General features: G+C 46.7%; 2 protein-coding genes across 2 annotated transcripts; both read right to left on the bottom strand.

Moving 5' to 3' along the window:
- Positions 1–1832: 1832 nt before the first annotated feature.
- LOC137844576 (keratin, type I cytoskeletal 13-like) lies at positions 1833–6259 on the bottom strand. The gene is made up of 8 exons (XM_068661047.1): positions 5577–6259; positions 4731–4813; positions 4422–4578; positions 3826–3987; positions 3479–3604; positions 3144–3370; positions 2476–2576; positions 1833–2148 (listed from the first exon to the last, which is right to left on the bottom strand). The coding sequence occupies exons 1-8, from the start codon at positions 6096–6098 to the stop codon at positions 2129–2131; spliced, it is 1398 nt and encodes a 465-aa protein (XP_068517148.1). The 5' UTR covers positions 6099–6259; the 3' UTR covers positions 1833–2128.
- Positions 6260–10981: 4722 nt separating this feature from the next.
- Positions 10982–14644, bottom strand: LOC137844574 (keratin, type I cytoskeletal 16-like). Its single transcript, XM_068661045.1, has 8 exons — positions 14164–14644; positions 13304–13386; positions 12973–13129; positions 12620–12781; positions 12225–12350; positions 11890–12116; positions 11644–11732; positions 10982–11255 (listed from the first exon to the last, which is right to left on the bottom strand). Exons 1-8 carry the CDS (start codon positions 14635–14637, stop codon positions 11236–11238), a joined length of 1338 nt encoding a protein of 445 aa, XP_068517146.1. The 5' UTR covers positions 14638–14644; the 3' UTR covers positions 10982–11235.
- Positions 14645–18697: the final 4053 nt, after the last annotated feature.

An 18697-nucleotide genomic window follows, 5' to 3' on the forward strand; every position in this document is an offset into this window, starting at 1 on the left:
AGACAGAAGAAGGAGCACGTAGGGATTTTGCTTTCCAGTAAGGTTATTTTCAAAGTTTTAAGCTGTTTCTTCAGTGGCCTAAGTGCTTCCCAGGTCTGAGCCCTGAATTTAATTTTGAGGCTGTATGAAAGGGTTTCTGTTGCAAAATCCTGTTGCATATTTTCTGAATTTGCCACTAGAGGATGCTGTGGGAACTGACACTGTGGGAACTGGCATGCTGCAATGTCAGCTCTGGAAAAGGTGAAACCATCAGGCCGTGGTTATCCAAAGGATCCAAACTGTGCCACCGCACAAAAAATCAGCGTTCCTTTGCATGGCATCTGCAAATGGAGGCTGTGCTTCGCTGATTTCAGCCCACGTCTTGTCTCGATGGGCTCTGTGGTTACGATGGGCATGCCTTGGTGGGAGCAGGAGCTCTGTAACGTTCCTGACAGCCAGCCTAGAGAGCAGTTGTCTCATTTTCAAGCTCAGAAACATTCTTTCCAGTAAAGCTATGGTCAAATGAGGTGTTTCATCCCAAAGTCCATTATAGATTAGTAATGTTGAGTTTTAGACCTTGCTCTGAAGTAGTCAGCTCCAGTTGGTACAAGAAGTGGAATGAGTGTAAGGCAGAGCATGAACCTTTGTTAGCTTATACAGGAGCCTGAGAGTCATGTGGTGACTCAAGAGAGAGGCATTTTTTTGCAAATCCCCTTTGTTTTGTAAGGAAAGGTTTCCCCTGACTCATCTTTTTATTTTCTTTCCGCTGTGCTATGGATTCTGTGTGGATTGTAACGTGTGGGCAGTCGGATGCCTTTTTGAGTGATCCAGTGTTATCTGAAAAGATGGTATTTAACTGGCCTGAGTCTGTTTGCAAACCAAAGTACAGAGCTATTAGACAGAATTAAAAATGCTGGTGATTTCTGTGGTGTTCATGGAACAAAGAAGGCTTGTGAGACCCACCCTATTCGTTACAGGGCGGCCCTTGAATCACTCACCTGTTATGTGGCGGACCCTGTTCAGCTGCTTTCTCAGCCCTCTGCAAATGAAAGACTGGAACATAGATTTGAAAGTCTTAAATGAGTCAGTTCTCCAGTCTTTCTTTCTCTGTCTAGCTCAAATAATTCAAGTGTGTGACATGAAGTGGAGCAGTTTTAGTAAAAATGGCCATCTAGAGCACTGTAGATCCACGGAGCCAGGGATACACTCATATGAGATAAAAGAACCCACCTCAGGTCTTTTGTTTTGAACCATCAGATAAAAGACAAGAGCCCTGATCTTCCAACATATTGGGAGGAGTAATCCTAGCAGCTGATCTTTGTGTTACAAGGAGTTCTTTGCCTACTTGTCCCTGCCTGATCTAATAATTGCTTTTATTGAACAAGGCTGGTTAGAGCCCTCCCCTAAAAGCTGGGAGGGAGGGCTGCCTGAATGAGATTAATGTCTTGTTCAGTCACCCAAAGACAAATGTTTTAGATTTACCAAATTTTTCCTGAAACTGGGGTTTTAATTAATCCTGGTAGTTTCTGTCAAACTACAGAAGCAACAATCAGCTACTTGCACGCACATCCTTTGCAATGTACACTGTGAAAAAGGGTTTCACCCACCCTTTTTCTTCCCCATAGGTGTCACTCTTGAGTTTAATCTGAATTTGGACAGGAATTCATTCTTTAATAGTTTATCCAGACATTGTCTGCTTAAATCGGATATACAATTTTCTTTGGGGCTATACTATATAATATAACCAACTGTAACTTTTCTGTGAAGTATATCTCATTTGTCCCACCTACAGCAGAGGATTTCTGCAGCATTAATATGCCAAATAACTCGCTGGACACACAGGTTTCTTTGCATTGCAGAAAAGTAAAGTTTTATTAGAGGCGCTGTTACCAGCAGAAAGTAGATGCCAATGGCCCTGCAGATTACTGTATGAAGATTACAGTGACTGCATTATGAAAGCCAATACAAAAGGAAGAAGTAGATAATTTTAGGAGAGTCCTGGCAGTGATTCCTTGGATAATGAATGACATCTGTAGCTCAGCCTGTGCACTGGGTAGGCACACGGTGCACGTGCTGTGTGTTATCACTTTGTACCCGGGGCTGCTCAGGTGGAAGTAGGAAGATCAAAGACCGGAGCGTTGGTGGTGTCTTAACACACTCTTGACTGCCCTGTGGGAGGAAAGAAGAAATGATTACTCTGTGTGAGGGGGAAATCAAGAGTCTCCTGCAGCACTGGCATGTCAGATTTAGCCAGTATTTAAATGTCCATCCACTTAGCAAGAGCACAGGCAAGAAGCTTAGCTGTTTCTGTAACTGAAGCTAAGACAGCCTGAAATTAAAAGATTTGATTGCGAATCATTTAATCCTTGTTATAAGTGCAAAAGTGGAAGCCATACCACAAGGGTTAATATTGACAGGCAAGCAGAGGTGAAGTACAAAACATGAAAGCCGTGGGGCTGGGATAAATGAGGATCCTCTTTGGAAGCTGTTTCTTACCTGACTTCTCAACAGACTGTCCGTGAGAGTAGGAAGTGGAAGAAAAGGAGTGGGAGGTTCTTCCTCCTTGGACAGAGCCTTGGATTGCTCCTTGAGGCATTCTGTGCAAGGAGAGGAGTTTTAGTGAAGGGAATAAATGTAGTCGTGAGCAGACAGACTGAGACATACTGGGCAATCCATGTAACAGCTGGACTTTCCCTGGACCTTACAAATATTTCTTTCTATCTTTTTATTTCACTCCCTTCCAGCTATATATTGTGAGAAGCTGTAGAAGCACAAATGACAAAAGGCTGTACAAGTGTAGTTCTTCTACTCTCTCAGTCCAACACTGCTAGCTGCTATGCTGGCTGAAGGCAGTACATGAGTTTGGCTTTGGATGGTGATTCCTCTCATGGAATTCACTCTGAGCAAACAGGCCAGGAGGGGCTGGTTAACTGATAGCACATCGGTGGGTACACAGGTATATATCATTGGGTAGATATGCCCCACTTCATCTATTTGATTATTAAGATTGTGATACACACGTTTCAATGCAGATACTGTGAAAAAATGTTAGATTTAGAATACAGCCAGGGACTGCTTAAAACACTGTGCTCTGTCCTCTGCAAGTTTCACCAGACAAAAGACTGTGATGGAATTTATACCTCATTTACACCCAGGATACCTACACAAAGTCTTGCTGTCCCTCCTGCAGCAGTGAGCGGTACTGAGCGATCTCCTGCTCCAGGCGGGTCTTGATGCCCAGCAGCATCTTGTACTCCTGGTTCTGGCTCTCCATCTCACAGCGGATGCTGCCCAGCTCCTCCTCTACGGAGTTAATCTGCCCTTGGATTTGTTGCAGCAGGCAGCCGTAGCGAGATTCGGTTTCTGCCAAGGAGTTCTCCAGCGAGTTTTTCTAGAAGAGGAAAGGCAGGAGGGTAGCACCGGAGCTCTACGTCCCCTGCCCGACGAGGGAGCTTCCCGTCACGAGGAGGAGAGAGCCCGAGCACCCCTGCCCCAGTACCGTGCTGAGCTGCGCCTGCAGTTCGATCTCCAGGTTCTGCATTTCGCGTCTCAGTTCCGTGAGCTGGTGGCTGCTTGTCTGGATGTCCTGGCTGCTGGAAGTGACCTGGCGGTTGACCTCTTCGATCTGCAGGAGCAAAGCAGCAAGCACATTGGGAGTTAGAAAATCCCTTTGCAGAGCAGTTGGCTGGCTGAGGGTCAGGTAGGCAGCAAGCCTCCCCCTTTGCTTTCCACCCGTCCTTGTCCCTCAGACCTGGCCTACTGCCCTCCCAACTACAGCCTTTTCCTTCGTGGCCCCCCCTTGCCGTGCAAGGGAGATGATGGGAGCACTTCAGCATTGCTCCGTACCTTGACTTCATACCACTGCTCAACCTCTCTGCGGTTCTTCTCAATGATCTGCTCATATTCGCATCTCAGGTCGTTTAGTGTCTTGGTCAAGTCTTCACCAGGAGCAGCATTGACCTCCACGCTCACGTCACCACCGGTCTGAGACTGCAGCAGTCTGAGTTCCTGCAGGGAAAGGAGAAGAGAAGCAAAGAGCACCGGTCATTCCTTCTGCTGGGGACAGCAGGTGAAGCAGTATTGAGATTATCTTGGTGGTATTTTAAACATGGAGCACTGCTGAAAGAAAACTTAAGCTGAAATATAATGTGGATGTTACTGGTTTGAAGATGCACTGACATTGAGAGGTACTACTAAACAGAACAGTCCTGTCAACTTATTTTTTCCTTCATCTCCAGTGTGTGATCCAATATGGCTGATTAAGATTTTGGATATCATAGCCATAAAGGTTTTATTTTCAGATTAAGCTTACTTATTATGGCTGCAATTCATTTCACACTGGTGTGTATTAGAGCCTGTCCAAACCTGTGCTACCCAAGAAAACTTGTGTCTGAAATACATAGTATTTGGTCATTAGTATTGTGTAAAGAACTAGTTCGTACCTCTTCGTGGTTTCTCTTAATGGCAATCAGCTCCTCCTTCAGGGACTCAAGTTCAGATTCCAGTGAAGACCGAGTGTGGGTCAGTTCATCCAGAAGATTTCTCAAGCCATTGATATCAGCCTCCACAGTTTGACGGATGACCAGCTCGTTCTCATACCTTTTACCACAGAAGAGAGAAGCATTACACATGCATTTCATTACAACCTGTTGGCTTGTCCCTTCCTCTTGGGGCAGGGCATCATCTCCTGAATTCCTGAATCTCACAAATTCAAGACAGAAAAGACACGCGGGGTTCCCAGAAATACTCACTTCATGCGGAAGTCATCGGCAGTCATCTTGCTGTTATCAATCTCCAGGAGCATCTTGTTGTTGTCCACAGTGGCAGAAATGATCTGCAAAAGTGGAAGTTGGAGAAGAGTTTGAGTTCAAGACATCCAGGAGAAGAAGAAAGGAGACCCAAAGCTTTGAGAGGGCTTTGTTGTGGACCTTAGACTTGTTTCCTGCAGCGATGCAGGAAGTCATTGAAATGCCATGCCATAAGAACTGGCGTGTGCTAGGTTTTGCCTATACCAGACATTTTGGCCAAAGAGCATTCTGGTGAAAGAAAGAATGGAAGAACATTTATGCAGTGAGGACACCGACACCTTTGGGTTTGTGCACTCAGTGTATCAGGAAGCACAGTCTTTGTGCCTGATGAATTTGTGCCATTAGTGTAAAAACTTGCTGTAAGGGAAGGCCTCGGTCCATCCAGGCATTTTATATAGAAGTGTGCAAAACCAGAGGGAATTCAGATCTTGCAGTCCTTGCAAGATCTTTCTGCTTTGGCTTTGCACTGCATCCAGCTGAATGGGATGGGAGTGGTGGGGAAAGAAAGACTGGAAACCTCCCTGGAGCTGCTGGCACAGCGTGGGGTTTAAGCTGCATGCACCAGCAGGTTTGGGCTATTCCCCCTGAGCACAGCTGTGCCCTTATGGGTCGGTGAGAGCTTTGCTTGATGGGGAGCTAGGCAGTGGGCTCAACTCTGCAGGCTTCTGGCTGTCAGGCAGCATCAGGCTGCCCCCAAGCTCCCTGCCAGCCCCCAGGAGCCAGGGCAGGAGCAAGGCCTCACTCCGGGGCATTAGTGCAGGCCAGAGGCACGTGCGTTGGTCTACCTACCTGGTTCTGGAGCTGCTCAATGGTCTGGTAGTAGGCGCTGTAGTCCTTTGAGGCGGTGGGAGCTTGCTTCCTGTACCACTCACGGATGTGGTGCTCGAGCTGAGCATTTTCTTCCTCCAGCCTCCGCACCTTGTCCAGGTAGGAAGCCAGGCGGTCGTTGAGGTTCTGCATGGTGACCTTCTCATTTCCACTCAGCAGGGCATCTCCCCCCATCCCAAAGCTTCCTGCAAACCCGCCACCGAAGCCTCCTCCCATCCCAGAACCGAAGCCTCCTCCCATCCCAGCACCAAAGCCTCCTCCCAGGCCCCCAGCGAAGCCCCCAGCAACGCTGCCAGCGCTCATGCCGCCCCCATAGCCGATGCTGCACACTCCCCCCGCAGAGCTCCCCCCGCCGATGACGGAGGAGGCATATCGCCTGCAGGACACGGAGGAGCTCCGGCCACCACTGCCACCACCGCAGATGCCTCCAGCTCCTCCACTCCTGTAGGAGGTACTCGATGTCCTCTTGATGCTGCAGCTCATGGTGGAAGCTCTCAGATGTCCCCAAATGCAAAGCCCCTGCACAGCTGGATAGAAGAAGTCAGAGTGCTGCCTTCTGCCCTCTCCGGTGCCTTTTTATACGGTGCTGGGTGGGTGTCACCTCTCAGGCAGCCCAGCTTCCCATGAGGTTTGCCAGCCGGAGTGCTCACGCCAAAAGTGATGTGCTAAGGGGAATTTCTTTTGGGACCTGAGACAGCCCTCCCCATAGGTATTGTGTGTGCATGCTGATTCACAGAAAGCATTCACTGTAATTTTGGGTGGGTGGCTGGCTGTTAGATTTTTTTTCAGATAGTATGTTGCTGGCTACTTAGGGAGTGAAACTTATTTTAATAATTCCTCTTTGATCTTTGTAGTCATTTCTTTTTTGTCCTGAAAAGAGGTGGTGAAAGCACCACCTGGTTACTGTTTTTTATTTTCATAGATGGAGAAATATGAACTCAGGTACCTGAATTTTGCCTGTAGAAGTGCAGCACCTGACATTTCTGGAAACAAAATCTCTAAAAGTTTAGGTCCTGTCTCACACAGAAAACTTATCCTGGGTATTTTCTTTCAGAATATTCAGTGGTAAGTCTCTGTAGAGGAAGCACTGCAGAAGCAGTAATTCCCTTCTTACCAAACTCTGGTAATATCACCAGGAAATAATCCAATTCCTTGCCAGAGGGATGGACGTGCAATAATGTTGTTAATTAAAGTTGTGATTTTGTATATTTTGTGCTGATTTCCATTCAATCAAAAACTATTCTGGACAGAAGTAGATGGGTAGAATGTATAAGGCATTGCTGACTGTCTTGGGAGAGAAAAGTAAAGGGACACAGCTTTTAACTCAGCAGAATGAAGGCGTAGATGGGGTCACCTTGCTCTGATGGGAAGAAATAGCAGCGCCGTTTCAAATACGGACGATCCTGCTGTGTACGTGGGAAGGGTTGTCATCTGCCTTTCAGTGCTTGTGGGCTGGAAACTAGAGAAAGGTTTGTATCCCTGGGAGACAGAAGGGTCTGGAAGGTGCCTCCACTGTGGGGCTTTTGATGGGAAGGAGAAGCAGTTGTGAGACTGACCCTGAGCAGTTTGTGGTGGGGATTTTTCCTTCACATAGTGGAGTCCCAGCTGCGATGACCCTTTAGGTCCCCAGTGCCTCCTGGTGTGGCACGATCGCAGCCTTTCTGTCAGAGAACAGGATGTGATGAACCCTTTGGAAATGGAGTTTTGCCATTAAATCACTTTGGGAAAACATAAACTTGAAGCTTGAAAGACAAGGGGCCTCTTTACATGGGAGTTGAACTTTGATGGGAATTCAGCTGTGTTTGGGAGTTAAAATTACCAGTGCATTTTGCTGGTTTCTTCATTTATGATCCTACTTGCCCACAGCTTGAAATTGTGGCTGGGGCAACATTTTTTTCTTTTAGCCACAGCAATTATGAGCCCCATAAAAGCTACTGCTACATGTTATAATTGACCGAAGACTCATGGAAAGCCATTTGCCCTCCTTCTTGATACCCTAGCACACGTTTCATAGATATGATGAAGATAATTTAATACTTTGATCTTCATAATTATGATTGTTCCTTTATTAGTAGTCCCTAATTATCTGCACGTCAGAACCAGTTGCTTTGCATATATAACTGAGACTGAGTCATTATTAAAAAGAAAAATTATTTTCTCACAGGGCGTGATTCCTTAGTCATATTTTCCTCATTAGGTTGTTGAAATGCTCTTTTATTCTTCCCTATGAGATGTTTATTGCTCAGTGGCATTGATGCCAGAGGTGTTGATTTTATGTCGCCTTGGTGCTGTTGCATCATGACATCTGACCCAACAATTCCCAACATTTCCCAATGCTGTAAGTCCATGTAATTCCCTACCATCCACAGATGCCTTTTCCCTGTCCCTTTATTCCTTTTTTTTTTTTTATTTCTTTTTTTTGGGCAGCTGATCTAACTCTGCTTAGGGCTCTAAACGTATCCCCAAATTTAACTTTTAGTCTTTCTATCATGTAACTCACTGCATTTCTGTGTCTTCTATGCATTTTTGGTCCACCCCACTGCGCTTTGGCCTGAGATGGCTGCTGGCAGGCAGTTTGGAACAGACACACCGATTTGCTTCACAGGGCAAAAGAGCAACTTCTCGAGGTGCTGTTAGCACTCGTAATCCTTGCAGTGACAGAAAAGGGTCGGACAGTTTCTGTTGTGAATCATATAGGGGCTCCTCAGCAGTTTGAAGAGCTCTGAAATCACTTCTTGCCCTGGAATACCTTTTGCTCACAATCAGAGAAGTTTATCTGAAGTCGCAGTGTTATGAAAACTTGCCGAGTGCTGTTTACTCCCTGGTGAAATTGGATGCAGAACCACAAGCAGATGCTCTGAACTGGCAAAAGAACCAAAACAGGCGGTGGTTTTCACAGGAGCCCCGATGCTGGTGCTGGATGTGTGTCTGCAGTCACACAGAGGGAGAGGACAACCTCAGAGACATTTACTGGTAATTAAATGTTCTGCAACAAATGAGTCAACTTTCGTCTTGGTCAGAAGAGCGCTGCTCTCATCGGCTTCATCGGGAACTCCCATCAGTGCATTCCTCAAGCTCTGCCCATCAGCATTCAGCATCTCCGATCTGGGAACTTCGTCAGCTTGCTCAGAAATTAATGGGTTCCATAGCCCAGATTCTCTTCTGATTTTTCTCTTATGTGACTGCCTGAGATGGACCCGTATATCTTGGACAGGTAGTAGAAAATCCTCTTAAATATCAGCTGTGTTAATTCTACAGTCTGAGTTGTTAGACCAGTAGTCCTTCCTACCACTGAAAAAATAAAAGGTTTCAAGAGTAATTCCCAAGAGAAATGAAGCTTTTCCAGTATAACAGTCCTTTCCTGTTCTCTTTCTAACTCCCTGCTGTAATACGCTGTCATTATCAACGGTGTTAGCTAATTGCATGTAAATTCCTCACTGCCAAAGCCCTTTTCATTCCCTGGAGATCTTTTCAGGACAATGCTCAGCCTGCGTTGCTTTTCCTAAAGAATCGTGGCTGAAGCGAAGGAGGTGCCAGGAGCAGGCAGCGGTATCGAGGCACCTGCCAGCGTCTGCCCAGGTTTCTGCAGCACCTGCCAGCCCGCGATGATGGCAGCGAAGGATGCTGTGCTTCTGGCACACCTGGGGCATGTTCCATGCCTTTTTCCTGGGACAGCCCTTGCTCCATCCCTAGGTGGAGGTTGGAGCCTCGTGACTCAGTGGTGACAATAAAAATTGTTCTGTCAGCTTTGGGAGGCCTCCAGCAGAGCCCCAGTGCTGCCGCAGCGACCGGCAGCTCCGTAGTGTGTCCCCTCCTGTCAGGCTGACGATTTTGCATGGCTTTGGTTTTACAGATTTAACTGGAGATTGCCATCTGTTCACGAAGTCCTTGCACTCTTACAAATTACTCCAGAAACAGGGAAAACGGTGTGTATGGCAGCGCTGGCGTTCCCTGGAGTTCTGTGGCTGTGGAAGGCTGTATTTTGGTCATTCCAAGGCTTCTTTACACTGCTGAAAGACCAGAGGGGAACAAAATAACCTTTCAGTGCTTACTTATATGCACTTACTGGAGTCCAGGTCCCCATAACCCTGCTCAAAAAGGTGTCTCCACAAGAGGCTTTGACTGTATTAAGTACAGCTGAGGCGTGAGCGAATTCTGGCAGCCTTTGGAGGTGAAATTCGTGCTTGCATTCGCTTTTCATCCCTTTCTCTATACTTAGAACCTTAAAGGAGCTTTTTGCTTTGGAGAAGGGCTTTCTTCATACAAATTTCTAATTCTGGCCTGAAAAAAGTCGGTTTGGAAATGCAGTTTCTCAGCATGAACGGGGATTATCTCCTCTTTGTGGATACTTACTGTAGACTGCAATTACGGTACTGTGGTGGCCGAGCCAGGCCACGTAATTACCGAGAGAAAACCTAACCTAAATAACATTCTTCTAAGCTGTTTATGATGAGAAAGCCTTTCATTTATTACCCTAACAGAACAATACCCTCAGCCCTAAGTGAAATGGCAGGTACTAGAGACCAGATTTGATCGGGGAGAAGGGAACGAGGAGCCCTTGGAATGAAAGCTGTCTGATTTTGTGACATTGATGTACGCGGTTATGGGTTAAAAAGGGGCTTCACTGTGATCTTCAGAAAGGAAAACATATATAAAGTACCAATTCTAATTTAGTATTGCCCTCTCGTCTCCAATTGTATTGCATATTCTTTGTCTTCTTAGAGAAGCAGAAACATGCAGCATAGGAAATACTTCCAGTGCATGAAATGTGTCTGATTCCCTGGAAGGTCTTGTAGCAGCCAAGTGATAATACAGACAAAAACTGGGTTCTTGCCATCATAGTGGTATTTAAATTGAAATTTCTACCATAAAACAGAAATGATTTTGGGGCATGACACTGAGTGAAGCAGGCACATTGCCTTGTTGGCTGGGTTTCCTAACAGGAGTTGGCAATACGTAATTCTCTGCATGGTCAAAGGTGGAGAAATACATGATGTCAGGAAACCTATGTGTGCTGAAGCAACCTATCCTGAGTCACACTTCCCATAGGAACTATACCAATAATGAGCTGAGTGAAGCCAAAGGTGAATGGATTCAGATGAGTCGGAGCTGTGGCATTAAGCAGAGTTTAGTACATTAATGGTTAATTAATCTTCACGGATTACCCGTCGTTTTCTTTCTCCTTTCCTGTAGCTCAGTGACACCTCCCAGGCATGATGTCCATTTTCTTAAAGCAAAACAATTTGTTCTCAAAGTATGTTACAAACTCTGAAAGAATAACCTGTATTTTATTGCACAGCTTGGTAAATCTTAATCAACGTGTGTTAAATTAAATTTCTGAGACACATTTTTATTTGCATCAAAGAAGTAATGTTTATTGGAGGCAGTTTTATCAGCAGAATTTAAGCCTTTAAGCAAGAACCAGTTGACAAAGACAAGTTGAGTAAGACAAACATTGCAGAATGGAAGAAGAGGTGACGAGGCAGGGGGCCAGGCACTCCTTCCAGATCCTTCTGGTTGCATCGGCTGAGCTGCAGAAGCGCTTGGGTTCTATCTCTCGTTGTCCATGGGTCACTTCAGTGCATCTTAGATGAAGGATGCCAGCATCACTGCTGTCGCTCTAGCACACTCTTGCCTGTCCTGTGGAAGACCAGAGCAAATTACAGTCTTAAGAGGAAATCCGATTTTCCCTGCTTATCTGACTCTTTTCACCTAACCTGCAGTGTTAGCAAGAGAAGAATGGGAGGAGCTCACAAGGCTCCAAGCCCAGCGAGACCCTAGACAGTTTCTCAGAACTGTAATTTTTTAATTCCAATGTCCCGAAGAGCAGATCCTGTCCTATAAAGTTTATAATCTGTGTTTTACATTTAGGTACAGGGAAGGGCAAGACAAGGCTTGTCCGAGACAAAATGGTGATGTTGTTTCTGGGCTCCTCAACCTGGGAATTTTGCCCAGCCCAGAATAAAACATTTTTTTTTTTCTGACAAAATGTATTGTCATCAGGATAGGGGTAACAAACTATTCTTACCTGAAATGTCACCAGTCTGGGAATGAGAGTACGAAGTAGAAGAATAGGAATGGGAGGATTTACCACCTTGGAAAGCTCCCTGGGAGGCACTGTGAAAAGAGAAAAATTCACCAAAATTTAACAGCTAAGCACTGGGTATTCAGTCAAAAAAGATACTGATGTAGCTGCATGCACAAGAAGTCTCTGTTGGAAATAATGTGCTCAAGGATTTCTTTTTATACCCGTGCTCTAATATTGTATACATACACAATGTCCTGCTGTCCCTCCTGCAGCAGTGAGCGGTACTGAGCGATCTCCTGCTCCAGGCGGGTCTTGATGCCCAGCAGCATCTTGTACTCCTGGTTCTGGCTCTCCATCTCGCAGCGGATGCTGCCCAGCTCCTCCTCTACGGAGTTAATCTGCCCTTGGATTTGTTGCAGCAGGCAGCCGTAGCGAGATTCGGTTTCTGCCAAGGAGTTCTCCAGCGAGTTTTTCTAGGAGAGGAAAGGCAGGAGGGTAGCACCGGAGCTCTACGTCCCCTGCCTGATGAGGGAGCTTCCCGTTGTGAGGAGGAGAGAGCCTGAGCACCCCTGCCCCAGTACCGTGCTGAGCTGCGCCTGCAGTTCGATCTCCAGGTTCTGCATTTCGCGTCTCAGTTCCGTGAGCTGGTGGGTGCTTGTCTGGATGTCCTGGCTGCTGGAAGTGACCTGGCGGTTGACCTCTTCGATCTGCAGGAGCAAAGCACCAAGCACATTGGGAGTTAGAAAATCCCTTTGCAGAGCAGTTGGCTGGCTGAGGGTCAGGTAGGCAGCAAGCCTCCCCCTTTGCTTGGCCCCTCATGGAGGACATCCCAGTCTTTGGTCCACAGCCCCTGGCTTTCCATCCGTCCTTGTCCCTCAGACCTGGCCTACTGCCCTCCCCACTGCAGCCTTTTCCTTCGTGGCCCTCCCTTGCCGTGCAAGGGAGATGATGGGAGCACTTCAGCATTGCTCCGTACCTTGACTTCATACCACTGCTCAACCTCTCTGCGGTTCTTCTCAATGATCTGCTCGTACTCGTTTCTCAGGTCGTTTAGTATCTTTGTCAAGTCTTCACCAGGAGCAGCATTGACCTCCACGCTCACGTCACCACCGGTCTGAGACTGCAGCTGTCTCAGTTCCTGCATGGAAAGGAGGAGAGAAACAAAGAGCACCGGTCATTCCTTCTGCTGAGGACAGCAGGTGAAGCAGTATCAAGGTAGGAAAGAATGATAGTCACATCACATAAGGCTGATTTTTGATATTTAACTTCAGGAAGCCCCAAAAATCAAAAGAATATTTCTTGAATGTGCTATTGATTTCTGGATCTTACCTCCTCATGGTTTCTCTTGAGAGCAATCAGCTCATCCTTCAGGGACTCAAGCTCAGATTCCAGTGAAGACCTGACCAGAGTCAGATCATCCAGGAGATTTCTCAAGCCATTGATATCAGCCTCCACAGTTTGACGGATGACCAGTTCGTTCTCATACCTTTACCACAGACAACAGAGACAGATATGAGATGATGACAGTCAACAGCACACGTATTTACATGTCAGTATCCCAATAAACATGGAGGCACACCACACAACTGTGCAATGTGTTGTCTACTGAATTTGTCAACGGGACAGAAAATACATGCAGGGTTCCCAGTGAGATACTCACTTCATGCGGAAGTCATCAGCAGTCATCTTGCTGTTGTCGATGTCCAGAAGCAGCTTGTTGTTGTCCACAGTGGCAGAAATGATCTGCAAAAGAGGAAGTTGGAGAAGAGTTTGAGTTCAAGACATCCAGGAGAAAAAGAAAGGAGACCCAAAGCTTTGAGAGGGCTTTGTTGTGGATTTCAGACTCATTTCTCACAAGGATGTAGGGATCATACATGTATGAGAGGATTAGCTACAAATTTACTTGTCAAGGTAACTCAGGCTGCAATAGAGTGACCTCCAAACTCCCTTTTCTTTTATTCTGTTTCTCTAACAGTTCCCCACATCACCCAGGGAATGTGTTCATCCCTTCTCCCACAAAGTGCTCCTTCTCAGTCTGTTTACTGTAATTTCTTGGTACTGATGTAAGATAGCTGTAAGGGAAGGCCTCGGTCCATCCAGGTGGTTTATGTAGGAGTGTGCAAAACCAGAGGGAATTCAGATCTTGCAGCCCTTGCAAGATCTTTGTGCTTTGGCTTTGCACTGCATCCAGCTGAACGGGTTGGGAGTGCTGTGGAAACCCCCCTGGAGCCACCGGCACAGTGCGGGGTTTGAGCTGCATGCACCAGCAGGTTTGGGCTGGTGGAGCACTGCTCGGTGCCTCGGGCTGTGCCCCCCAAGCACAGCCGTGCCCTTGTGGGATGGTGAGAGCTTCGCTTGCCCAAGAACTGGGCAGCAGGCTCAGCTCTGCAGGCTTCTGGCTGTCGGGCAGCATTAGGCTGCCCCCGAGCTCCCTGCCAGCCCCCAGGAGCCAGGGCAGGAGCAAGTTCTCACGCCAGGGCGTTATTAAGGGCTGAAGCCACGTGCGTTGGTCTGACCTACCTGGTTCTGGAGCTGCTCAATGGTCTGGTAGTAGGCGCTGTAGTCCTTTGAGGCGGTGGGAGCTTGCTTCCTGTACCACTCACGGATGTGGTGCTCGAGCTGAGCATTTTCTTCCTCCAGCCTCCGCACCTTGTCCAGGTAGGCAGCCAGGCGGTCGTTGAGGTTCTGCATGGTGACCTTCTCATTGCCACTCAGCAGGGCGTCTCCCCCCATCCCAAAGCTTCCTGCAAACCCACTACCAAAGCCTCCTCCCAGGCCCCCAGCGAAGCCCCCAGCAACGCTGCCAGCGCTCATGCCGCCCCCGTAGCCGATGCTGCACACTCCCCCTGCAGAGCTCCCCCCGCCGATGACGGAGGAGGCATATCGCCTGCAGGACACGGAGGAGCTCCGGCCACCACTGCCACCACCGCAGATGCCTCCAGCTCCTCCGCTCCTGTAGGAGGTACTCGATGTCCTCTTGATGCTGCAGCTCATGGTGGAAGCTCTCAGATGTTCAGCCCCAAATGCAAAGCCCCTGCACAGCTGGATAGAGAAAATCAGAGTGCTGCCTTCTGCCCTCTCCGGTGCCTTTTTATACGGTGCTGGGTGGGTGTCACCTCTCAGGCAGCCCAGCTTCCCATGAGGTTTGCCAGCCGGAGTGCTCACGCCAAAAGTGATGTGCTAATGAAATTTTGGTCTTGGGTAAGTAATACGCATTACCGTTCTGCTCAAGTATGTCTGTGTTGATTCACACAAGGCATGTACGATAATTTTATGTGGGTGGCTCTTTGCTAGATATTTTTGTAGGATAATACAATATCTCATAGCTTTTATTAATCTGGCAATATATCTCTAGTAATAGGAGTTAATGAAGGCTCCGCCTTGGTTGCCTGTCTCCTTCAGTCTTCAGTGTGGTGAAATTCGGTATTTCAGCCTTTGACTTCCTTCTTCCATCATAGGCAATGAGTCCTAGCTCCGGCAGCCTCCAAGTGGCTCCCCATTCATTACTTTATTTGGAATTTACATTCGCTATGTGAAAATCTGCTTACATTTACGGAAAGAAATGGCTCATTTTAAAAACTGTGTTGCCATGCCTCATAAAAGGGAACTTTACACGGGACTTTCTACTGTCTTGCTGCTGCTTAAGTCAAGGAAGTTCTTGCTGGTATTTATCTTTCACTTATTTTTTCTGACAGTGCAGGATGGTGGCAACAGTCATTTTCCTGTTGTAGAAAATCGGGTTCTAGCCACAGAATTAATATTTTGCAAGGGAAAACATACTGAATATTTTCCCATCAAGCAGCTACCGATTTTATTTTAGCTGTTTAAAACAGACTTGTAGGGAACTGAGAGGAGAAATCCCTAATATTTCAGATTTTGTAGTCATATTAAAAATAACCATTTCTCAAAATACACTGTAGAATGATGTAATACAGTTAAAAAATCATTTACATTAAAGGACATGGTGCCAAAAACTACATCTGAAAAAATACATTAATTATCTGGACTCGTTACAGTGAATTGTGTTTGCCAGTGGTGAAAGAATATTTTGCAACACGAAACAAGGTGTAAGAAACACTTCTATATATTTTCCAGTGTCTATGCAATATCAGATCTTCAGTGAGTTGCTTTTTCCATCTTCACCTATGAAGCTTTTATCAAACAGAGAAAAGCCTTGCAGGGAAGCATGTTCTGGTTTCCAGTTGTCCATTAAATACCGGCACTGTAACCCCTACACAAGGCTTCAGCTAGCACAAAGGAAGCCCACGGAGCTGGTGGGAACTGCTGTGAGTTGCAACATCAGAATTGGCTTATCCACGTTGAGGGAAGATGAATTCAGCCTAGATTTATTTTCAGGAGAGATTTGGTAGTACAGAAGGAGAAATAAACCCACTAAAATTAGCAAAAGGAGAATGAGAAAGGATTAGGTTGCCTTGCACATGAAGGTAAGCATCAGAGGAGTGTTTGAATTGGAGGACAGTGTGCCTGTATGTGCCATGCGGCTGTAAAGGAGCGGGGGCTGGAGCACTGAGCAGGGGCAGCTTTTAATTTTGCTGTGCTCTTGCTCCTGGCGACTGCTTTTTCCGCTCTGAGACACGCGGGGAAGCAGCACTCCTCTTTGCCAGCCTGGAGCAGCGCAGGCACCGAAGGGAACCAGGCACAGACACGGCTCCTGCCGCCGCACCTCCGAGCACCGACAGGCAGCTACTTGAAAACAGACAGCTTCAGCCGGGGAGAAGCTGTATTCTTGCAGAGTCTTCGGTTTTGTGGGCTGGGTTTTTTAGGTTTATTGTTTTGCAATAGTTATTTTGTATATCCATGCGCCTCTTTTTCTTCTGTAGTCAAAAGAACTCTGTTGGCTTACCAGTAAAATGCTGTCAAGGTGGAATGGGAGGGATGTGAACTGTTACCACTGGAATATCCTCTGCTACCTGTAGAGGTGCTTGGTGCTTAGAAGCTTAAGACGTGATGAGGTATAAACTCGAGGTGCTGAATCCCAGCACTTGAATTCATCTGCCTAAAGGCATGTCCTTGCCTGTGGCTTGCAAAGAAGCTAGAGATGTTAGCTTTGGCTTCTGAAGGAAAGGGACGTCAAAAATGAGTAAAATAGTCCTTAAGACAGAAATAAATTTTTGAGCTTGAAGTGAGACTGAGTCATGAAAAGATAGCTACAAAATTATGATGTAACAGCTTTAAATCGACTAGCTTTAGTTAGGAACACCTTCATGTCAGTCCTGATTTTGCAGACTGCTGTGTTTAGACAGAATGCTGTCATATCCTTGGGCATCATGTGCCTCTTTCCAAGGCTGAAACACTCTGGGATACTACCTGTTGTTCATGCAGATTTTTTTTTTCTATGCCTTTTCCACCATTCTCTGAATCTTCTTCAGCTCTTCCGCGTTATTTATAAAGTGTCACCAAAACTTCCCACAGCACTCACAATAGAGCTCATGGTATCCTCGCACCCCAGATTGACAGTGAAATAAATGATGTTCTTCATTTTGATCTTCTGTACACCAAGCAGAGAACCATCCCTGTGGCCATAACCTTCAGTGGGACCTGGTGCCAAGTCTCACAGCTGACAAACCCCAGCTGTATGCCGTTCATCCAGCATTCCTACTCTCTAAATCCACAGGGTTTTCCTCATCTGTGTAAGACACAGTGAGATTCGTCATGCTTCTCATACTCTCTTTCAGTTTCCTGAGTCACAGCAGTGTCTTTTGCCTGAAAATGCTTCGTTCCCTCTAAGCAGCCTGCTGACTGGGTGCTGTCTCCACCCTGTGTATTTCAACGCCTTCAGACTTCATCATATGGTGCGTAGGGCTCGGTGCCCCTTAGGTAGCTATGAGACAGGAGAATAAATTCGTTGTAAAGGTTACTCTTTAAGTGTGGTTTAAATACACTTCAAAGAGTAGATTGACATCTGTGGAGGCAGTTGTACCATACAGGGTGCAAGAGGTAACGACACAATGCCCTCTAGGGGAGTGTGGCATAACCACAGGAGATTACTTCGGAATAATCTCCCTGCCGTTCACTGCGAGCATCGCTTCTCTGTCTAGGTGGTGCATGCAGGTAGCACTGGCAATATTTGTGTAGCACGGAATCTGTTTAACAGGCCTGATAAAACTTGCAAGCACAACACAAGCAACTGCAGAGTTCAGTTTGGTGAAGATGAGGTATTTCTATTCCCCTGAATGGTTTCCAAGGGTTGAGAAAGTTTGCGTGGCACCGTGACATGTATTTCTGGAATGTATTTCAATTTTACATCTATTCTCTGCGTCCACACCCTCGTGCGTTGGCCTATTAGGTCTTCAATCAGTGGCACTAGTGTCTCTTGCACAAAAACCACATTTTCTTTGAGCTCCACTAGAGGCCAGTCCCTGAGCGCACAGCCCTCCGTCAGCAGTTAGGCCTGCAAGACCACGTACGGGTGAGATTTGTGCAGCCTTGGGGAAATTTTGGCTCCATGCTTGCCCTGGGTACTTGCCAGCCTTTGGAGCTCTTACCTCTGTGTGCCTTTTTTTCAAAACTTGGATTCACCATCAACATCCCAGCTTGGCCTGGGTAATGCAGAGCCTTCTGTTGTCAGCTGTGTGAACTGAACCTGCCTCAGAGGGGATATTTTGTGTTCCTTTCCTTCTTTTCCACTGCTCACATTACTTGAGGACTGCACAGCCTAAAGTTGACTTCTCTTCTGCATTGTCCAGGTGGTAGCTGTACAATGGACTGAGCCTTTCAAATGAGTCTGAGGAATTTGGGTGCTGCCTGCTCATTAAAATTACTAAAGCTGTGGTTCAAGATCTGTCTAATCTAGCAGCCATCTCTCCTCTAAAGTAGCACGCAGAAATTCCTGAGATTCCTGAAACGTGTGTGCCTGAGACTGCTTTGGAAGGCCGAAGACTGGTTTTCATTTCCTTTGATCTCTGAAGTTGTTCGGCTCCAGGAGGAAAGGTCATTTGGTCAGCCAAGTCGCTGGAAATGGTTTTATCCCAGGGGGTGGGCTGCAGTGAAAAAGCTAGCTTTGTTTTTATGAACAAAATTGTCCCAGTCACTG

This window comes from Anas acuta, chromosome 25, assembly GCF_963932015.1.
Source record: "Anas acuta chromosome 25, bAnaAcu1.1, whole genome shotgun sequence".
NCBI lineage: Eukaryota > Metazoa > Chordata > Aves > Anseriformes > Anatidae > Anas > Anas acuta.